The sequence below is a fragment of the Carassius gibelio genome, chromosome A22 (assembly GCF_023724105.1).
Source record: "Carassius gibelio isolate Cgi1373 ecotype wild population from Czech Republic chromosome A22, carGib1.2-hapl.c, whole genome shotgun sequence".
NCBI classification, from domain to species: Eukaryota; Metazoa; Chordata; class Actinopteri; order Cypriniformes; family Cyprinidae; genus Carassius; species Carassius gibelio.
The window spans coordinates 16,087,607-16,103,689 of record NC_068392.1 but is presented as its reverse complement, the minus strand read 5'-3'; the positions used below and the strand labels follow the sequence as shown (position 1 = coordinate 16,103,689).

Sequence of the window (16,083 nt, the reverse complement as noted above, 5' to 3'; positions counted from 1 at the left end):
TATGTTTCTCTCTCTGGCTGAATTTACTTGTGCAGAGACAACTGTCACACACAGTCCATTCATTATTCATAAATTGTTTGGATAGTGACAGTAGGAGGAACAACAAAAGTGAGACTGTGAGTGTAGTTCTTATGGTGGAGGGGGTGTAATAACGCAAATTGCAACAGAAAAGTGTGGGGTGGGAAAGGTTAAGAACTGTTTCTGGTGTTTTGTGCATTAAACTGTTACTAGTTTTAGTGCAATGTTGTGCTTATGGGACTATGGATTTAAAGAAACAAACTACAACACTGGGTGGGTGAAGGAAGGATCACACATTCTTTTTATTGGGGAACAGAATTTTTTTCTGTGTTGGGGCTTAGACGATTCCTCCTTTTGGATAGAACCTCTCCAGCCTTGGAAAGGATCCTTTTGCATGGAACAGAGGATGCGGGGGAACATAAAAATGTCAGTGCCAGCTGGTATAAATGAGGATACAGATGTTTACGCTGAGCCCAATATACTAGTGGATCCTCAGATCTTGTGAGATTCACTTTGGATAAATATTGATTTTATTTGACTGATAAAGATTGTTAGTAGTCTGTGCATGCTCGTGCAGTGCTCGATAATGCCTGAGCATGGAGGAGGTGTTATTGTTCTATGTCAGCTCCTTTAGGCACAGCAAGCATTTCACCTAGAAACATAAACGAATAGACATGAAATACAATACAGCCTTATAGTGAGTAAAACAATAATAATACACATAACTTATTGTGACCAACCATTTCAAAAAAACTCCCAGAAAGGGGAGGATTTCCTCTTTCTTGCTTGCTCCATTACAAGGAAAAAGGAAGAGGTCACAAAAAGCAAACAAATCCAAAAGGGCAATCCAAATCAAAAAGCAGTCCAGTCCAAATCCAAAAAAACAAATCAATCCAAAAAATCTTATCTAATCAACATAAAAATACTATAATATAACTACTTTAATTAATAATAACACTATACTATGACTAATATAACCTGATATAATCTAATAATATACAGCCCTAACACATAAATGATACAATAACGATGACGGCACAACTATCTAACTCTAACTCTGACTCTACTACATCTGTTTCATCTACTCCTGACAACACCCACAAGGTGGCATGAGTTTCGAACCCCCTTTATCCGGAACCGACACTCAGACCGAACCGATGACGTGTCCACACAAACCGAGGCCTCGTTTGTCATCAGTCACGTGATTTCCATGTTAACAACACAAGCCTCGAATCGCGGCTTCATCTGGCACGCCCCTTTTTTTTCTACACAAGCTCCGACGCCTCAGTTCAAATGTCACATCACTACTCCCTGTTATAAACCCGATCATTCCTGTGACGGAACCGGGTTGAGTTTGGCTGCTGGCTCAATGTAGCTGTATTATCGTCACTATTGGTGTGAGGCTCCTTGATGGGTACGGATGTATACTAGTTGGCATTATGTGTGTATTTTAATCACAAACCGTTATTGACTTTGGTTTGTTTGTGTGCATCAAGGTTGTAAACCGCTTCGCTTGTGCTGGTATCTGCACCAGCCCCTCTTTTCCCTGTCACGCTGCTGTTTTGTCTCAACTATTGTTTTAACTGTAAACTGCTTAACCAGATATAGCTACAGGAACTCACTTCAAGCTCTGAACGCTGCTACGTGCCTTCCAGCACCAGGACCTGTTGCCCAATTGGGTGTCTGGCAGGGCTGTATTTGAGTGATTGATGCCACAGATGATAACTTTGCCTATCTTTTGGACTGACTGTGCTCCTTAATGTGTGTGGAGAATGGGGTCTGTTTATGGGGTTTTGTTAAATTTATGATTAAGTGATTCTTTTGGTTAATTTATATTTCTTAAAGTTTTGATAAAGATTTTCATTTTTGCTGAAACTTTGATTTGTTAAACTTTGGTTCTTTTTGTTAGGCTCTAGGCAGCTATTAAGTCCCCTTTGCTGCCTAGAATTGCCTTAGATTGAAGTTGCTTTTGTTTTCATTTATTTTTGGCTAATTGATTTATTTCCCTCCCCAATAATTGACTGTTTTCTCTCACGCAGTGCTGAGTGCCGAAAGTGGTGGTGTCGGTGTCCTCGGTGGTGGTCTCTTCTTGTGTGCTGTGTTTTCCCTTGTTTGCTTATTTTTGGTTTTTTATTACAGTGTGTGTGTGCGAGTTTTCACGTGTGATTGGGGAATCCTTCCCTGAGATCCCACACCCCTTGACCCTACCTCTCCACTGGTAAGGCCTCAGCACTCATTTCTATTTTAGGGTGTATGGTATCTTATACTTGTATTTTAGTAATTGTATGAATAAAATTGTCTTTTAACGGAACTACGTCTCTGGCTTCATGCATAATTCAAACATGTGTGCTTTTTGTATTTTGGTGGTTTAACTATTGAGTTAGTCAAATCCTATTCTCGGGGTGAAATTCCCTGGGTGGCGTTGCCGGTAAAAGTCCTACTCGCCACAATACCAAGAATAGTAACTACAATAACTATTTTAGCATCCATACCAGCAGACGATAAGGTTATGTTTATTATTATACACGCTGCAGTGATGTTGTTGTCTGCCACCTTAAATGCTCATCCTTTTCAAAAGTCAGGTCCATTCTGATTTTTATTGTTCATCAGCTGGAAAATATATTCCAATGATGTTGAGTCATTAAATGTTAAACAGTTGCGGTATGGACTCATTCTTGGTGTGAAGAGGTCTTTAAACTGCTTACAACAATCCTGCTAGCATGTAATCATGTAGAAAATAATTGAGAATAATATAGCATGAAGATACATCTTTCTTTTTTCTCATTTTGTTAAACTTAAACACAAGATTCTGCCTGTTTCTCTTCATTTTAGTCCTTTACTCCCTCTACTCACACATTCTCTTTTGCTCTGTTGTAATGGTAGAAACAGCAGATGGTTGCATGATGGCCTTTTTCAGTTTTGTCAACTGAACGTCTACTAGTGAGGCTCAGCAAGTTCTGAAATTTTCGGTTTCTGAGATATTTGGTGTCACTGGGCGGATCATACATGATTATTCATGAGTTTTCTGTTTTCGTGTTAAAGCGACTCAAAATATTAGTGCATTGTCATTGGATAAAAAAAGAGAAAAAGGCAATTGATATAATATTTAGTTTCATTTGTAATGGCTGTATGGGGGGGATGGGGCGGGGTAGTTTCTGGGGAAAAAAGGTTAGAAAAAAGGTTATGCGCAGTGCAGAGAGAGTGAAAAAGCAAATATGGTAATTAATATTGCTATTTAAATATGACAGGCTCATAGCTTGTAAGATATGGGAAACACAATTGTAAACTGACTTTGTATTTCCATTTGGAATTTGGCAGACACTGTGCGTTCGCTTAAACGAAAATGCAAACGGTAATGCGCAATTTGTATTTGCGTTTGGATTATGTCGAATTTTGTGCGTCCAAAAATTGAAAACGCAATTGCAAATACAATTTGCAATTCCTTTTGAATAAGGTCCGGAATATCATTCCATATTTTTAGGAGGAGGAAAGTCTCGGTTAACCTCCTGTACATCAAGATCACAGTTTATAGTCGCATTTTGACAAGTCTGTTGGTTGATACTGTCAAGGCCCTGCTGCTTGACACCATATGAGCAGAACTGTGAAATAAAACACACACACACAAACATAATATGGATTATTATGGTCTAAAAAAAATTATAAATTAACGTATAAAGAAGAATAAAACATTCATGAAGAAGAATAAACTCACAGAGAAGGTGTTGCATGATCTTCAGGATGTTCAAACACTTCAGCGTGATGCAGTCTTGTTTCTTTCACACGGGTTTCTCAATAACAGGGACCTGAACCACAGTCAAGAGGAAGTTAAGACAGGTTTGCTTCTGATCTAGTGTTGTGTCTGTTTGTTCAAATCTCAACCACTGACCTTCACATAACCCTTTGTCATTGACAATAATGATGATAATAATAATACAATAGAAATACAATTTTTCATCTTCATGCAAAACAACAGGAGCTGAGAAACCCACACATCTCTCTTCACATAGCCACTCCAAGACACTTATGTGGTCAAAATAATCTTTGGCAATAAATAAAATACAGCTGTTAATTGTTCATGATAATTAAATGAAACTTGTTGTAAATTATTGCCATTTACTGCCAGTGTGTGTGATCATGCTGTTCATTAAGCCACCAAACCAGTGGAAAATGTCATTTGCACAAAACCATGCTTGTGTCAACAACAGAAAGAAAGAGAGAGAGAGAGAGAGAGAGAGAGAGAAACTGTGTAGAAGTTAGATATTATTAAATATGTGTGGGAAAATATTTCAAACAATATGCATGCCAAAAAAAAAAAAAAAAAAATCTCTTTAGCGTGACATGAGCAGATTGAGAATAGAAGATGGACTCAGAGGATCTAAGCACAAATGTACATTTAATGGAAACCAAACCAAAACAAGAGAAGATACAGACATGAGCAGGAAAAACTACAAAGGACTACAAACATGGTAGAAGAAACAGGAAGTACAACAGAAGTCTATACTTTGAGTTTACTCTGAATACAACTGTTTATGAGAGAAGTCTCATGTATTTGAAAGAGTTTCACACAATTTGATTAGTTCGGTCAATCTAACTGATGTTTAGCACTAAAAGTGTCCATGCTTCCCCGAGTTTGAGAGTTTGAATACCCTACAAAAATATTTGAATAATTTTGACTCCAGCTGCTGGAGAGGTTGAACAGTAATGAATAACACATCTGAACTATTTAAACAACTGTTTCTACACATTCAGATACTGCAAGTCTACATCCACATTCTTCCGGATAAGATCTGGACTGGTTTCAGACGTTCTCCATCCACACTAGCACAGGCTACTTTCAGATATTTTCCAAAAGTTGTTGAAAATGCTAAAATTACCTTACTGTGTGTATGTTTAACATCATAAAGCTCACTGAGACCTAGCTTGAACTTACTATAAAACTATAACATAATAAAGCACAAGCACACTGCTGAAATAGGACACCTGTTAATGATCTGATCTGTTAATAACAATAAATGTCTTTTTGATCTGTCCATGTTTCAGTTTCAAGTTGTAGGAAGTTGGCCACTTAAAAACCGTGTAACTTTTTATAACACAGGCACAATAAAAATATTGAAAATAAAAATATATAGAAATATATTTTTTCACGCATATATACACTCATTCACTCTAAAAACGGCTGGGTTATTTTTTAACCCAAAATGTTGGGTTGAGTCTGTTGGGTCATTTTGTTGGGTTATTTTATTTCTTTTTAAACACTTTTGGGTAGTTTCAATTTACCAGGTGTCGGGTTAAACCTGCTGGGTTGCGTCGCTGGGTTGTTTCAGGCCAGTGCTGGGTTATTTAACGCGCCTTGAAGATGTTTAAATCGCTCCCCAACTGTCATTTTGGAAGAACAACGGGGCAAAGCCACGGCTTTCAACTGTTTTAAGGTAAGTTTATTTAATGTTTTCATTAATAATTAATTTCAATTGGCAGAATTATAACGTTTTTTTTTTTTTGCGGCAACAATACTGTTAAACTTCTACAGGCCAACATTATTTACGTTAAATGCTGAACAGTTTACCTCCAACGGCCAACCTACGTTACGTGACTTGCATAATCGTGTTAAGGTATCTGAGACGACAGATTAATACAGTTTTATTAAGTTTCAGACAGTGACGGATGGCTGAAATATGCGAATACCTTAGAAAATAGAGGAAAAAGTCATTTCTGACACTGAAAAGCGAATTTGACATTTAACTCCTTTACGAAAAATAACCATGGTTTTATTATAGTAAAACTGTAGTAACCCATGGTTTTTTGGTGTATTGACTGCCGTTTGTAAAACCACAGATTTACTACAAATACCATGGTTAAACTATGGTTAATATAGCAAAACCATGGTTAATTTGTGGTTACCATGGTTTAACTACAGTAACCATGGTTTTTTGGTTTTATTTGTAGTAAAACCATGGTTAATTTTCGTAAGGGTTAAGTGAGTAAAATAGTTCAAAAAGTGAATACGATTTTCTGCTCTAATGTAAATACCTGCAGTTGTCCATATCGACATGTAAATCATACAAATTACGTACAATATAGTCGGACCGCAGGTCTAAAAGAACCGACGATCCGGTTCAAATAAACCGGTTCAGTAATTCGCGAACAAAGTGATTCCCGGAAAAGAATCGATAGCTGTGTCCAAATTCAGGGTCTACATCCTTCGGAGGACGCATTTGATGGATGTTACGTCACAGCGCCGCGACAAAGGCTGTCCAAATTCGTAGGATCCTTCAAATGCGGCCCACAAATGCGTCCTCCTTTTCCCCGAATTGGAAGGATGGGTGTGGTGGATCCTTTCGCGTCCTACCTATCCCATAATTCTTTTCGGCAGGACGAAGCGAGCGGTAGCGGAGTGGGGGAGGAGTATTATTTTCAATGTTTTTTAAAAACTGGCTTTTCAAAAATATATATTTTCAGTGGTTTTCTAGTTAGGCATTTTGTTTTAGCGTTAAGCATTTTTTTTTTTACATTTGTACGTGTATATGTAAAATAAATAAAAAAATTTACTTTCGTAAACTAGCTTCTTCCTTACTGCCTGTGTGAATATCCCCTTACACACAGCTTATTTGTTAGTGATTTAAGCTGTTTTTAACGCTTCAATGGACGAAAGAGCAGACAGAAGTGTTTATAAAGCTCCAGGGAGAGAAGGATGAGCTCTTCACCCGCGTCTTGCTTAGCGCTGTCACGGTTGCTAGGCAACAGGATATGAGCAACGGTTAAGGGAGGGAACCGAAAGAAGGGTAGGCTGTCCATATTCACAAACACCGACATTTGGTTTTTGCGGTCGTCGGAGGACCCATCCTCTTTCAACCGTGTAGGAAGGATCCTAAGGAGGATGCAGACCCTGAATTTGGACACAGCTATCGATGTCTCTCAGGGCATTTCAAAGTGACGCACGCACAGCGAGTGACGTAGTGACGTTAGTGAGGTGATTTGATGCTTTTGTGGTTTATAAAGTCCTTTTACATACAAATTATAATTCAAAATGTGTTTTTTTCCTGTCAGAAAAGCACATGGATACATTTGTGTGAGAAAAACTCGTCGAGTGCAGTCTTGAGTTGCTAACGGTAAGTTCGTGTTTATTATACATTTTACATAATTGTTTGTCTGTGATAATCAACTAACGTTAACCCTCACGTAACTTAAACGCAAATATATTTTTATTTCGTGCTATAGTTAAAGCTGCAATTTGTAACTTTGTGTTCAGAATGTACATTTTATGAGCGTAAACATCATATACCAATTTTCCAGATCGTGTTTTTGACTTGTCTTTATCACTTTGGTACACTATAAGTGTTTATATATGGACTGTTTTAAAACCGCGGATTAACCCAGTATCTACAAGACTTGTCATAGAAATGACTGTACGCTTGCAGTGTGATCTCCCTTATCTGTGCCAGTGACTGTTCATGTGTGTTTGATATAGCCAGCCCAGCATATTAACATAAAACTGTGATTTATTATGACTGGAACATCCCATTGATTAGACAGTTTGAAAGCACACCTTTCAGCCAATCACTATATCATATTCTGCTTCTGTAGACCAACTTATAGGTCAATGTAATAAGTAATCATGATGGGTCAATTTCATGATTAACTTCACACAGTTTATTGAACTGAATCACTGTTATTAAAACAATTTGTATTTTTTTTTACTTTATTTTAAAGGTTGGAACAAACATGGAATTCCTTAATCGAGCAGAGTCCACAAAACCCCATCCAATTGTCATGGCGATTTAAAAATGTCAGCAGATCTCTCAGGCATTGATCATCATCAATGGACAGGTAAGGATATTCTGGACAATTTTCAAAAGCAATTGCAAATTGTATATTTAATTGCATTTTTCCACATGTGGACGCATACATTGTGACATAGTCCAAACGCAATTGAAAAGCATTTGAATTTCAGATGCCTTACACAGAAAGCTGTCAATTTGTGTCAAGGGTGGGACTATACTATGGGGCGTGTTTTTATTGGGATATATTCTGTAGTTTTTACCCCAAATCTCTCACTGTTTGCACTCTGATGCATGTCAGCAAAACAACATTGCAGTTCTACTCTTATTTACCTATTTGCATCTTACCCTATATTTTATTCCTCCGGTGAAAAGCATTTGGTTAATGGTGAATATTGACCAATAGTACCATGCGGCTCTAACTGTTAGCAGGGGATAGTAGCTGCATTTGGGGTAAAAATTACATAATTATTTATTGTGTAAGGTGCCAAGAATATAGGGAGATCCAGGTTGCATTGTCTGTTCTTTAACACGCATCTCTTGGAGCGGCAGCTGCCTTTAGTAGTGCCTTAACCTCCATTGTTCAAAGCATTTGGAACAATTGTCTTTGAGTGACATCACCTTCCAATACAAACACTCTCCATAGTATGGTCCCACCTCTGGTAAAAATGTACAGCTTTCCATGTGAGGCATTGGAAATTCAGATGCTAAAGTAATTGCGATTCCATTTGAGTTTTGGTAGGTAACGTGCGACACAGTGAAAAAACAGACATGGTAATTAATAACACCTCATGTACTTGTTCTTATGTTGCATCTATGCTAACATAAGTCTGTTTCTCTCTTCACCGTAGGTCACCGTAGCCACCCGTATCCAGTACGTATCCAGACCAGATGGTGGATCAGCACCTAGAAAGGACCTCTACATCCCTGAAAGACAGCGGAGACCAGGACAACTGGAGCCCCAGATACAGATCCCCTGTCTCAGATGACCACCAGGACAAGACCACAGGAAACAGATGATTCTTCTGCACAATCTGACTTTGCTGCAGCCTGGAATTGAACTGCTGGTTTCGTCTGGTCAGAGGAGAACTGGTCCCCCAACTGAGCCTGGTTTCTCCCAAGGTTTTTTTCTCCATTCTGTCACAGATGGAGTTTTGGTTCCTTGGTTTTCCTTAGTTGGGGACAATTAATATCAAGCGATATCATCGACTTGATTGCACAGAGGGACGATACAAGTGATGAACTGACTTTAACTGAAAACTGAGTGTTTACTGTTATCCCTTTGCATTATTACACACTGTTTTCCTATTTAATACTGTAAAGCTGCTATGATGCAGTATTTGTTCAATGTGACAGGCTTATTACTCATAATACATGGAAAATACAGCTGCAAACAGACTTTGCTTTTCCATTTGAAATTTGGCAGTCACTGTGCGCTCATGAAAACTGAAATGGTAATTTTTGTTCACTGTTTTTGAAACTGTGTTTTTGTTCAAGATTTGCAATTGTGTTTGGATTATGTCACAATTTGTCACGTGGAAAAAGCAATTGAAAATATTTGCAATTCCTTTTGAAAATTGTCCTTCCATAGACAGGCTCTATAACGGAGTACACTGCTCTCAGGTGTAGATCTTTGCTTCAAAGCTTAAGTGTTTGACAATAGTTCACCTAAAAATGAAAATTGTCACTAATTATTCACCCTGGTCTGAAAGCATCGAAAATATCTTAACTTGTATTCTGAAGATGAACGAAGGTCTTATGGGTTTGTAACGACATGAAGCTGAGTAATAAATGACAGAATTTTCATTTTTGGGTGAACTATATGTTGAACTACCCTAAGCAGTGCACATCTACCTAAGTAGGAGTCTTTATATACTTGATATAAATTTAAGGACATCTTTAAATGATTTTACATTTAAATTTAAAGAATGTTAATAGCTAAACATGTCGAAATGTAATAGTTAAACAGCCAGACACAGGTCATTCAGAAATAACTTTCTTATTTATTGCAACTGTTTTTATGTGATTTTTTTATTTTACTTATTTATTTTGCATTTGCTGGAAACAAAAAAAGGGAAAATTCCATGTTGTTTGTCATTGGTACAATTTTTTGAATGTCAGATGGCATTAAAAATATTTTTTAACAGTCTAAATAACCTGTATTCTTCATTATTTATTAATCCATGATTGCTTTGTTAAGCAAAAGTGAAATTATGAGAATAACCCAGCAATAATAACCCAGAATCATAAAAATGCAAACCCACAAATGGTAAAAATGACTCTATCTTGGGTTTTCTCAATAACCCAGCATGCTGGGTTAAAATGTGTAAACCAGCATGCTGGGTTACTTTAACCCAGCACGTGTTCTGTCCAATATTTACCCAGCGCTGGGTTGCCAATTGAGTTATTTTTAACCCAGCCATTTTTAGAGTGTTGGCCACTTTATTAGCTACACCATGCTAGTACCAAGTTGGGCCCCCCTTTGCCTTCAGAACTGCCTTAATTCTTTGTGGCATAGATTCAACAAGGTGTTGGAAACATCCCTCTGAGATTTTGGTCCATATTGACATGATAGTATCACACAGTTGCTTTTGTTCAATATGTTCAATATCTCCAAACAGGTTTAATTACGCACTTAATACTTGGCCGAGGTTCCTTTTGCACATATTACTGCTTCAATGCGGCGTGACAAAATAAAATCAATCCTTTTTGATTAACAAATAAAGCCAAATTTATATAACTTCCCCAAAAGTTAAAAAAGATTGTTGACATTTTTTAATATCACCAAGAACTATACAGGCTCAACAATATGCAAATTGATTAACATGCTGAATAGAAAAACTGATTTTAAGTTCACTTGATTAGAGTTTGAGACGTTGATGTCATCATCAAAATATTGGTAGCTTTTTATTTTTAAAGATAGTGATCCTATGAATGCAAATTATGTTGCTGGTTATTTCGGTTACCATTTCACTTTGTAAAATGTAACTTTTTTTTATAGGTGTGCTTGAACATAAATGGTCAATTTTTGGGGTTCCAAAGCCTCATATTTTAGCATTAATCTCAAAGATAGTTGCTCAGAAGCTGCCAGAAGAAATGAAGTCATAAGTTGAATGTCAGTTTTTGCAGCAATGATAATTGCTGTACTTCCTGGTTCTGAGACACAGATGGTTTTGATGAGCATCTCATAACAGTCATGAGAAACTGAGTAATAAAATGAGTTCAAGTAAATCTGTTTATTATTTATTTAAAAAAAAAAACTGTCAGGCAAAAAGGAAACTTTCACCCACGTTCACTTGGTAAAAAGTTAAAACCACATGTCTATATGCATGCAAAGGTTTAGGTTTATTTCTTTCACATGAAACAAAAGTTGTGCTAACCACAAAAAAAGCTGTGCAGAAGTTTTAATATGTAAAATAATTAACATGCAAGCCAAATATATATTCAGCCTAATATATTTATTAAGATTTAATCAAGTGATTTCCATTCTAGCTGCATGAAAAGTTCTGCAAAACATGAAAAATTCTGTAACACAAACTTGCAAGTGTAAGCTGCTCTAACACACAGAAACCACATTGCCCTACAGTTTACATTAACTCTCATTGCTCACAAGAACATCTAAGAGAACTAAAAAAATTTTTTTTTTAAATGGTCTGTATAAGAATAATAATGCATAAGACAAGCATATAGCATTATATTACAATCTTCCACTCTATATATTTAGATTAAACACCATTCCCACAAAAAAATAAAAATAAAAAAAATAGAAGAAAAAAAGACTGAACTAGTTTATTAAACGACTAATTTATTTAGTCTCCACTTAAACAAGACTTATGTTACTCTGCGGTCAGAGCAAAAACAATAAAAAAAACAATAATTATGCATTTTAATTTAGTAAAGACATTTATAGATATTTTATAAAGTTGTTTTTACAGTTTTGACTGGCTGCAGAAGAGAGTAGGTGGTCTGGTCCTGTTCTGGTACTGGACGAGGTCTGTGTCTTCTGGAGCGCTTGGAAAAATCAATGTCAGCATACTGAAAGAAGAAGATCAGGTAAATGAATAGCCATATACTGTGTGTGTAAGACAGAATGAACAGTCAGATGGTCATAAAAAGAAAATAAACCCTGACAGGGTAATCAGGACCATGATTGTCTTGTTGAAAGTTGAGAAGAAAGAGAACTAGCACAACAATCAAATATACAGTTTAGCAGTAATTATAAAAAAATATTTGACCAAAATGTTGCAACTGACCAATCAGAATTGAGTATCCCAGAAAATGTATGGACATATGTGCACTAAAATGTCTTTTTCTGACACACCTTTATTGTCATTTTAAAATGCGCTATTATGGTGAAAGGATTTACTTAGATTATCAAAAACTAAAAGATAACTATCAAATCACTAATTAATTAATTGTATTAAAGGTAATTAAGCTAATTTATTAAAGAAGTATCTTGCCTGTGGATCATTTGTGTATTGAGCTGCTGTAGTACTTTGAGGTTTCTCTGAAGTATTTTTAGATCTTCTGCTTGCGTCAAGGCAGCACTTCACCAAACCTGAAAAAGCTCAGAATTAAACATCACCGATTTCACATGCAGTTTTAAAAGGGTCTCCTTATCTAGAGTTTCCTTGTATTAAATTAGATTTTAATAGTAATGTAGTAATAGTAAAAGTCCACACCTACTACTGCAAAGAGCACATTCAGCAGGACAGAAGTGATGGTCAGGATTCCCCATGGTGTCTCCTGTTTTGGAGCATCATTTGATTCTGTCTGATTCTCGTGGACTGAGTCTGTAAAAGGTTTCTAATTCTATTTTCAGTCTTTAACAACTTTATGAACATATAAAAAAAATATACAGCATGTTGAATATATAAAAGTCATCATATGAATTGAAATCCATCTGAAATGAGAAAGTAACTCACCGCTGATGTAGATTTTGGTGCCGTTGCTGAATTTTTGTGGTTCACTAGTTTTCACACAATAATAAACTCCTAATTCATCAGCGCTGATATTTCTGATGAACAGACGACTGTTAGTTTTCACTGAGTATTTGAGTCTGTTTTCATATTTAGCTCCTTCATATGTGCTACTGTAAGTGCGTAAGATGAACTCTGGAGGATCCGGTGATTTCTGTCTGAACCAGTAAATCTCCTTTATATCAAGATCACAGCTTATAATCACATCAGCTCCTAAAGTTACTGCTGTGTTTGTTAGACTCTCTGTGACTTGAGACCACATGAACAGATCTATGAGAGAAAGAAAACTGATAATTATCAAGACAGATAATCAAAACAAACCCCTTTTAATAATCAAATCTAATATGTGATTAACTCACAGATCTGAAGCTGGATGATCTTCATCGTGTGATCCAGATGCATATCTTGTATACTGTGATCATTCAAACATCTCTCACTGTGAGAGGAAACACTGTGAAACCTCAAGCACACAGAGAAGAGGAAGTCAGAGCTGGGCTTCTCTGATAGCACTAATAATTAATGTAATCAATGTTTAAGGTTGGAGTAATTAGCAGTTATGTGCGTGTGGGTGGTAAACAGGTGGCAGCTGGTAAAAACTTTCATGTACACCCTCACATCCAACAATTTTAGCAAACATCCCAGTATGAGTTATTCCATTATAACAAAAGGAAAAATATTTTTACGTAACATTTTAAATATACATGTTTGATCAAGTTCAAGATTATGTTTGAGGATGACTCTCACAAAACTATATATTCTGCAATTATATATATATATATATATATATATATATATATATATATATATATATATATATATATATATATATATTTATATATATATATATATATATATATATATATATATATTTTTTTTTTTTTTTTTTTTTTTTTTTTCATAATTCACAATTTATGTATACGGTGCAAAATAAATAAATTAAAAATAACAGGGAAAAAAAATGTTTGTTCAGAGCATTTTCTATAACTACAAGCTGCAATACCAAACAGGAACACACAAATATTCTAACAGACCCATATACCAGTCACCTTAGTGTATATAAATGTATACAGAACCATTCAGAATTCTTAAACAGAGCAAAACACAAATTAAATAAAGCTTTCTGAGTTTGTTGAATGTGGTGATCTGAAGGTGACTTCACCAGTGAACAGTTCCTCTGCTAGAGTAAGTGTTAATGCGCACATTTAGGCTATAAACACCACTGACTGCAGCAAACTACTATAACACGCTTCTTCAGCAAGTGTCCATACAAAAAAACATTTGCTAGACATGTGACCATACTGAAATGTGCTTGTGCAAAAAGCGATCAGAGAGTGCACAGACATGGTCTGTTTGTTTGCACATTAATAATAACAGAGTAACTCATTTAATAGTTTGCTGTATGTCATTGTAATAATCTTTACCTCCATTATAATCGTCATCTGTCTACACTTTACTGGAGAGTTACTTGTTTGCTTTATTCAGTCCATACAGACTAGTCCTGACTTCAGTTTAAAGATTAATAGAGGTATGTGTGTTCCCACCAATCATTGCACAAGTTAAGGGGCAGTTGTGACCTAATGGTTAGAGAGTCTAACTTGTAACCTGAAGGCTCCCAGACAGCAACATAGTGTCGGCCCAGATCCGGCCCACATCTGGCCCGCATGAAATCCATGCGGGCCAGATGTGGGCCGAATCTGGACCGAAACTGCTTGCTGTCAGGGCTGTGGGCTCGAGTCTCGGTACCGTCAATGATTGTGGGTGGGGGAAGTGAATAACCAGCGCTCTCTTGTACTCTCAATAGCACTAATAAGGTGAGACCCTTGAACAAGGCACCGAACCCCAAACTGCTCCCCGGGTGCTGCAGCAATATGGCTGCCCACTGTTCTGGGTGTGTGTTCATGTGTGTGTGGGCACTTGGATGAGTTAAATGCAGAGCACAAATTCTGAGTATGGATCACCATAGTTGGCCACATGTTACTTTCACTTTCACTGAATGATGGCGAAAGCATGTTAGTGCTTGCCTTCCCAGAACTGATAGAGTTTTTCAAAACACTTTGTATAGAAGTCCAGAATGAAATCGCAGTAAGGGGCGGTACTCCACATAATGTGACTTGACGCTGATTGGACTATATATCCAGAGCCAGAACAACAGTTTAGAACATCATGTCCCTGCACAACCAGAGTCCCTAGTTTCACTCACAGATGAAAGTGCTGTACCTACCTTAAAATTGTAACAGTTCCTTACTTCAGTGTGTTACACACATCATTTTGGTGTCTTTGGAAAGAAGCCCCTTTAGGCTGTACTTTTTAAATCAACCAGAGTTGATAATGCTCAAAAATATTAAAAGTTATAGACACTGGAATGCCTTGACTTTTTTTTTTTTTTACCACAATTATTATTATTTTATTTTATATAAAAAATACATGAAATCAGTCCTGGAGCAATCTAGAAAAGTAATGGGTCGAAAGTTACATGTCTCATGAGATTCTATTTCAAATCTGAAGGAGATTCCATGAAAAAATAGATTCCTGCAACCATTTTCCCAAGATTATGTAATAGTACAGTTCCACAGGGTCAGAGTAGGTAGGCAGCTATCAATCATCAAAGGCTAAACAATCCAGGTAATCAAAAGGGGATCAGACACAGGGAAACCACTCAGAAATGTATGCTGGGCAAAACAAGACTTCACAATGAACACTTTTTCTTCCTTCGGGTTTAATGGTGGTTGGCAACTCATCTCAAAGGTGCATTACCTCCACCTACTAGACTGGAGTATGGGTATTAGAATGACATCAAAGGAGAGGTGAAGAAAAAAAATATTATAAAACCTTTACAAAGGAAAATTTCTTCCTATTAAATTCTTTCACTTATTTCAAAAACAAATTAATAAATTGCGTATACTCCCAGATGCTTTCCCTAATAAATGCTCAAGTGTCATGCTTTGTTCATCCATCTGTGCCTTTAACTCTGCCCTATCTTCTTCATACTTTTTGCAGTCTAACAGTATATGCTTCACTGTCTCTTGCAAATTACAACTTGTGCATAATCCAGTGAGACATCTTCCTATTCTGTGCAATGTTGTATTTAAACCAGTGTAACCCTTTCTAAGACGTGTGACTAACATCTCCTCCCTTTGGCTTCTGCCCTTCCTCATGCTTATGACTACTTGATGTTGTATGCTGTAGATGACGTCCTGTATCCACTGTGTTCCAATATTCCTGCCATATATTATGTGAATGGTGCTTTATGATGGTTTTGACCTTTGCTCTATTTGTTGGTACTTGTACATCTACTATTTCATGCTTTATAG

At 36.6% G+C, this 16,083-nt stretch overlaps 1 protein-coding gene across 1 annotated transcript; it reads right to left on the bottom strand.

The window, feature by feature from the left end:
• Window positions 1-626: 626 nt before the first annotated feature.
• Window positions 627-13,333, bottom strand: LOC127942479 (immunoglobulin iota chain-like). Its single transcript, XM_052538195.1, has 3 exons — window positions 13,132-13,333; window positions 12,719-13,042; window positions 627-670 (listed from the first exon to the last, which is right to left on the bottom strand). Exons 1-3 carry the CDS (start codon window positions 13,172-13,174, stop codon window positions 627-629), a joined length of 411 nt encoding a protein of 136 aa, XP_052394155.1. The 5' UTR covers window positions 13,175-13,333.
• Window positions 13,334-16,083: the final 2,750 nt, after the last annotated feature.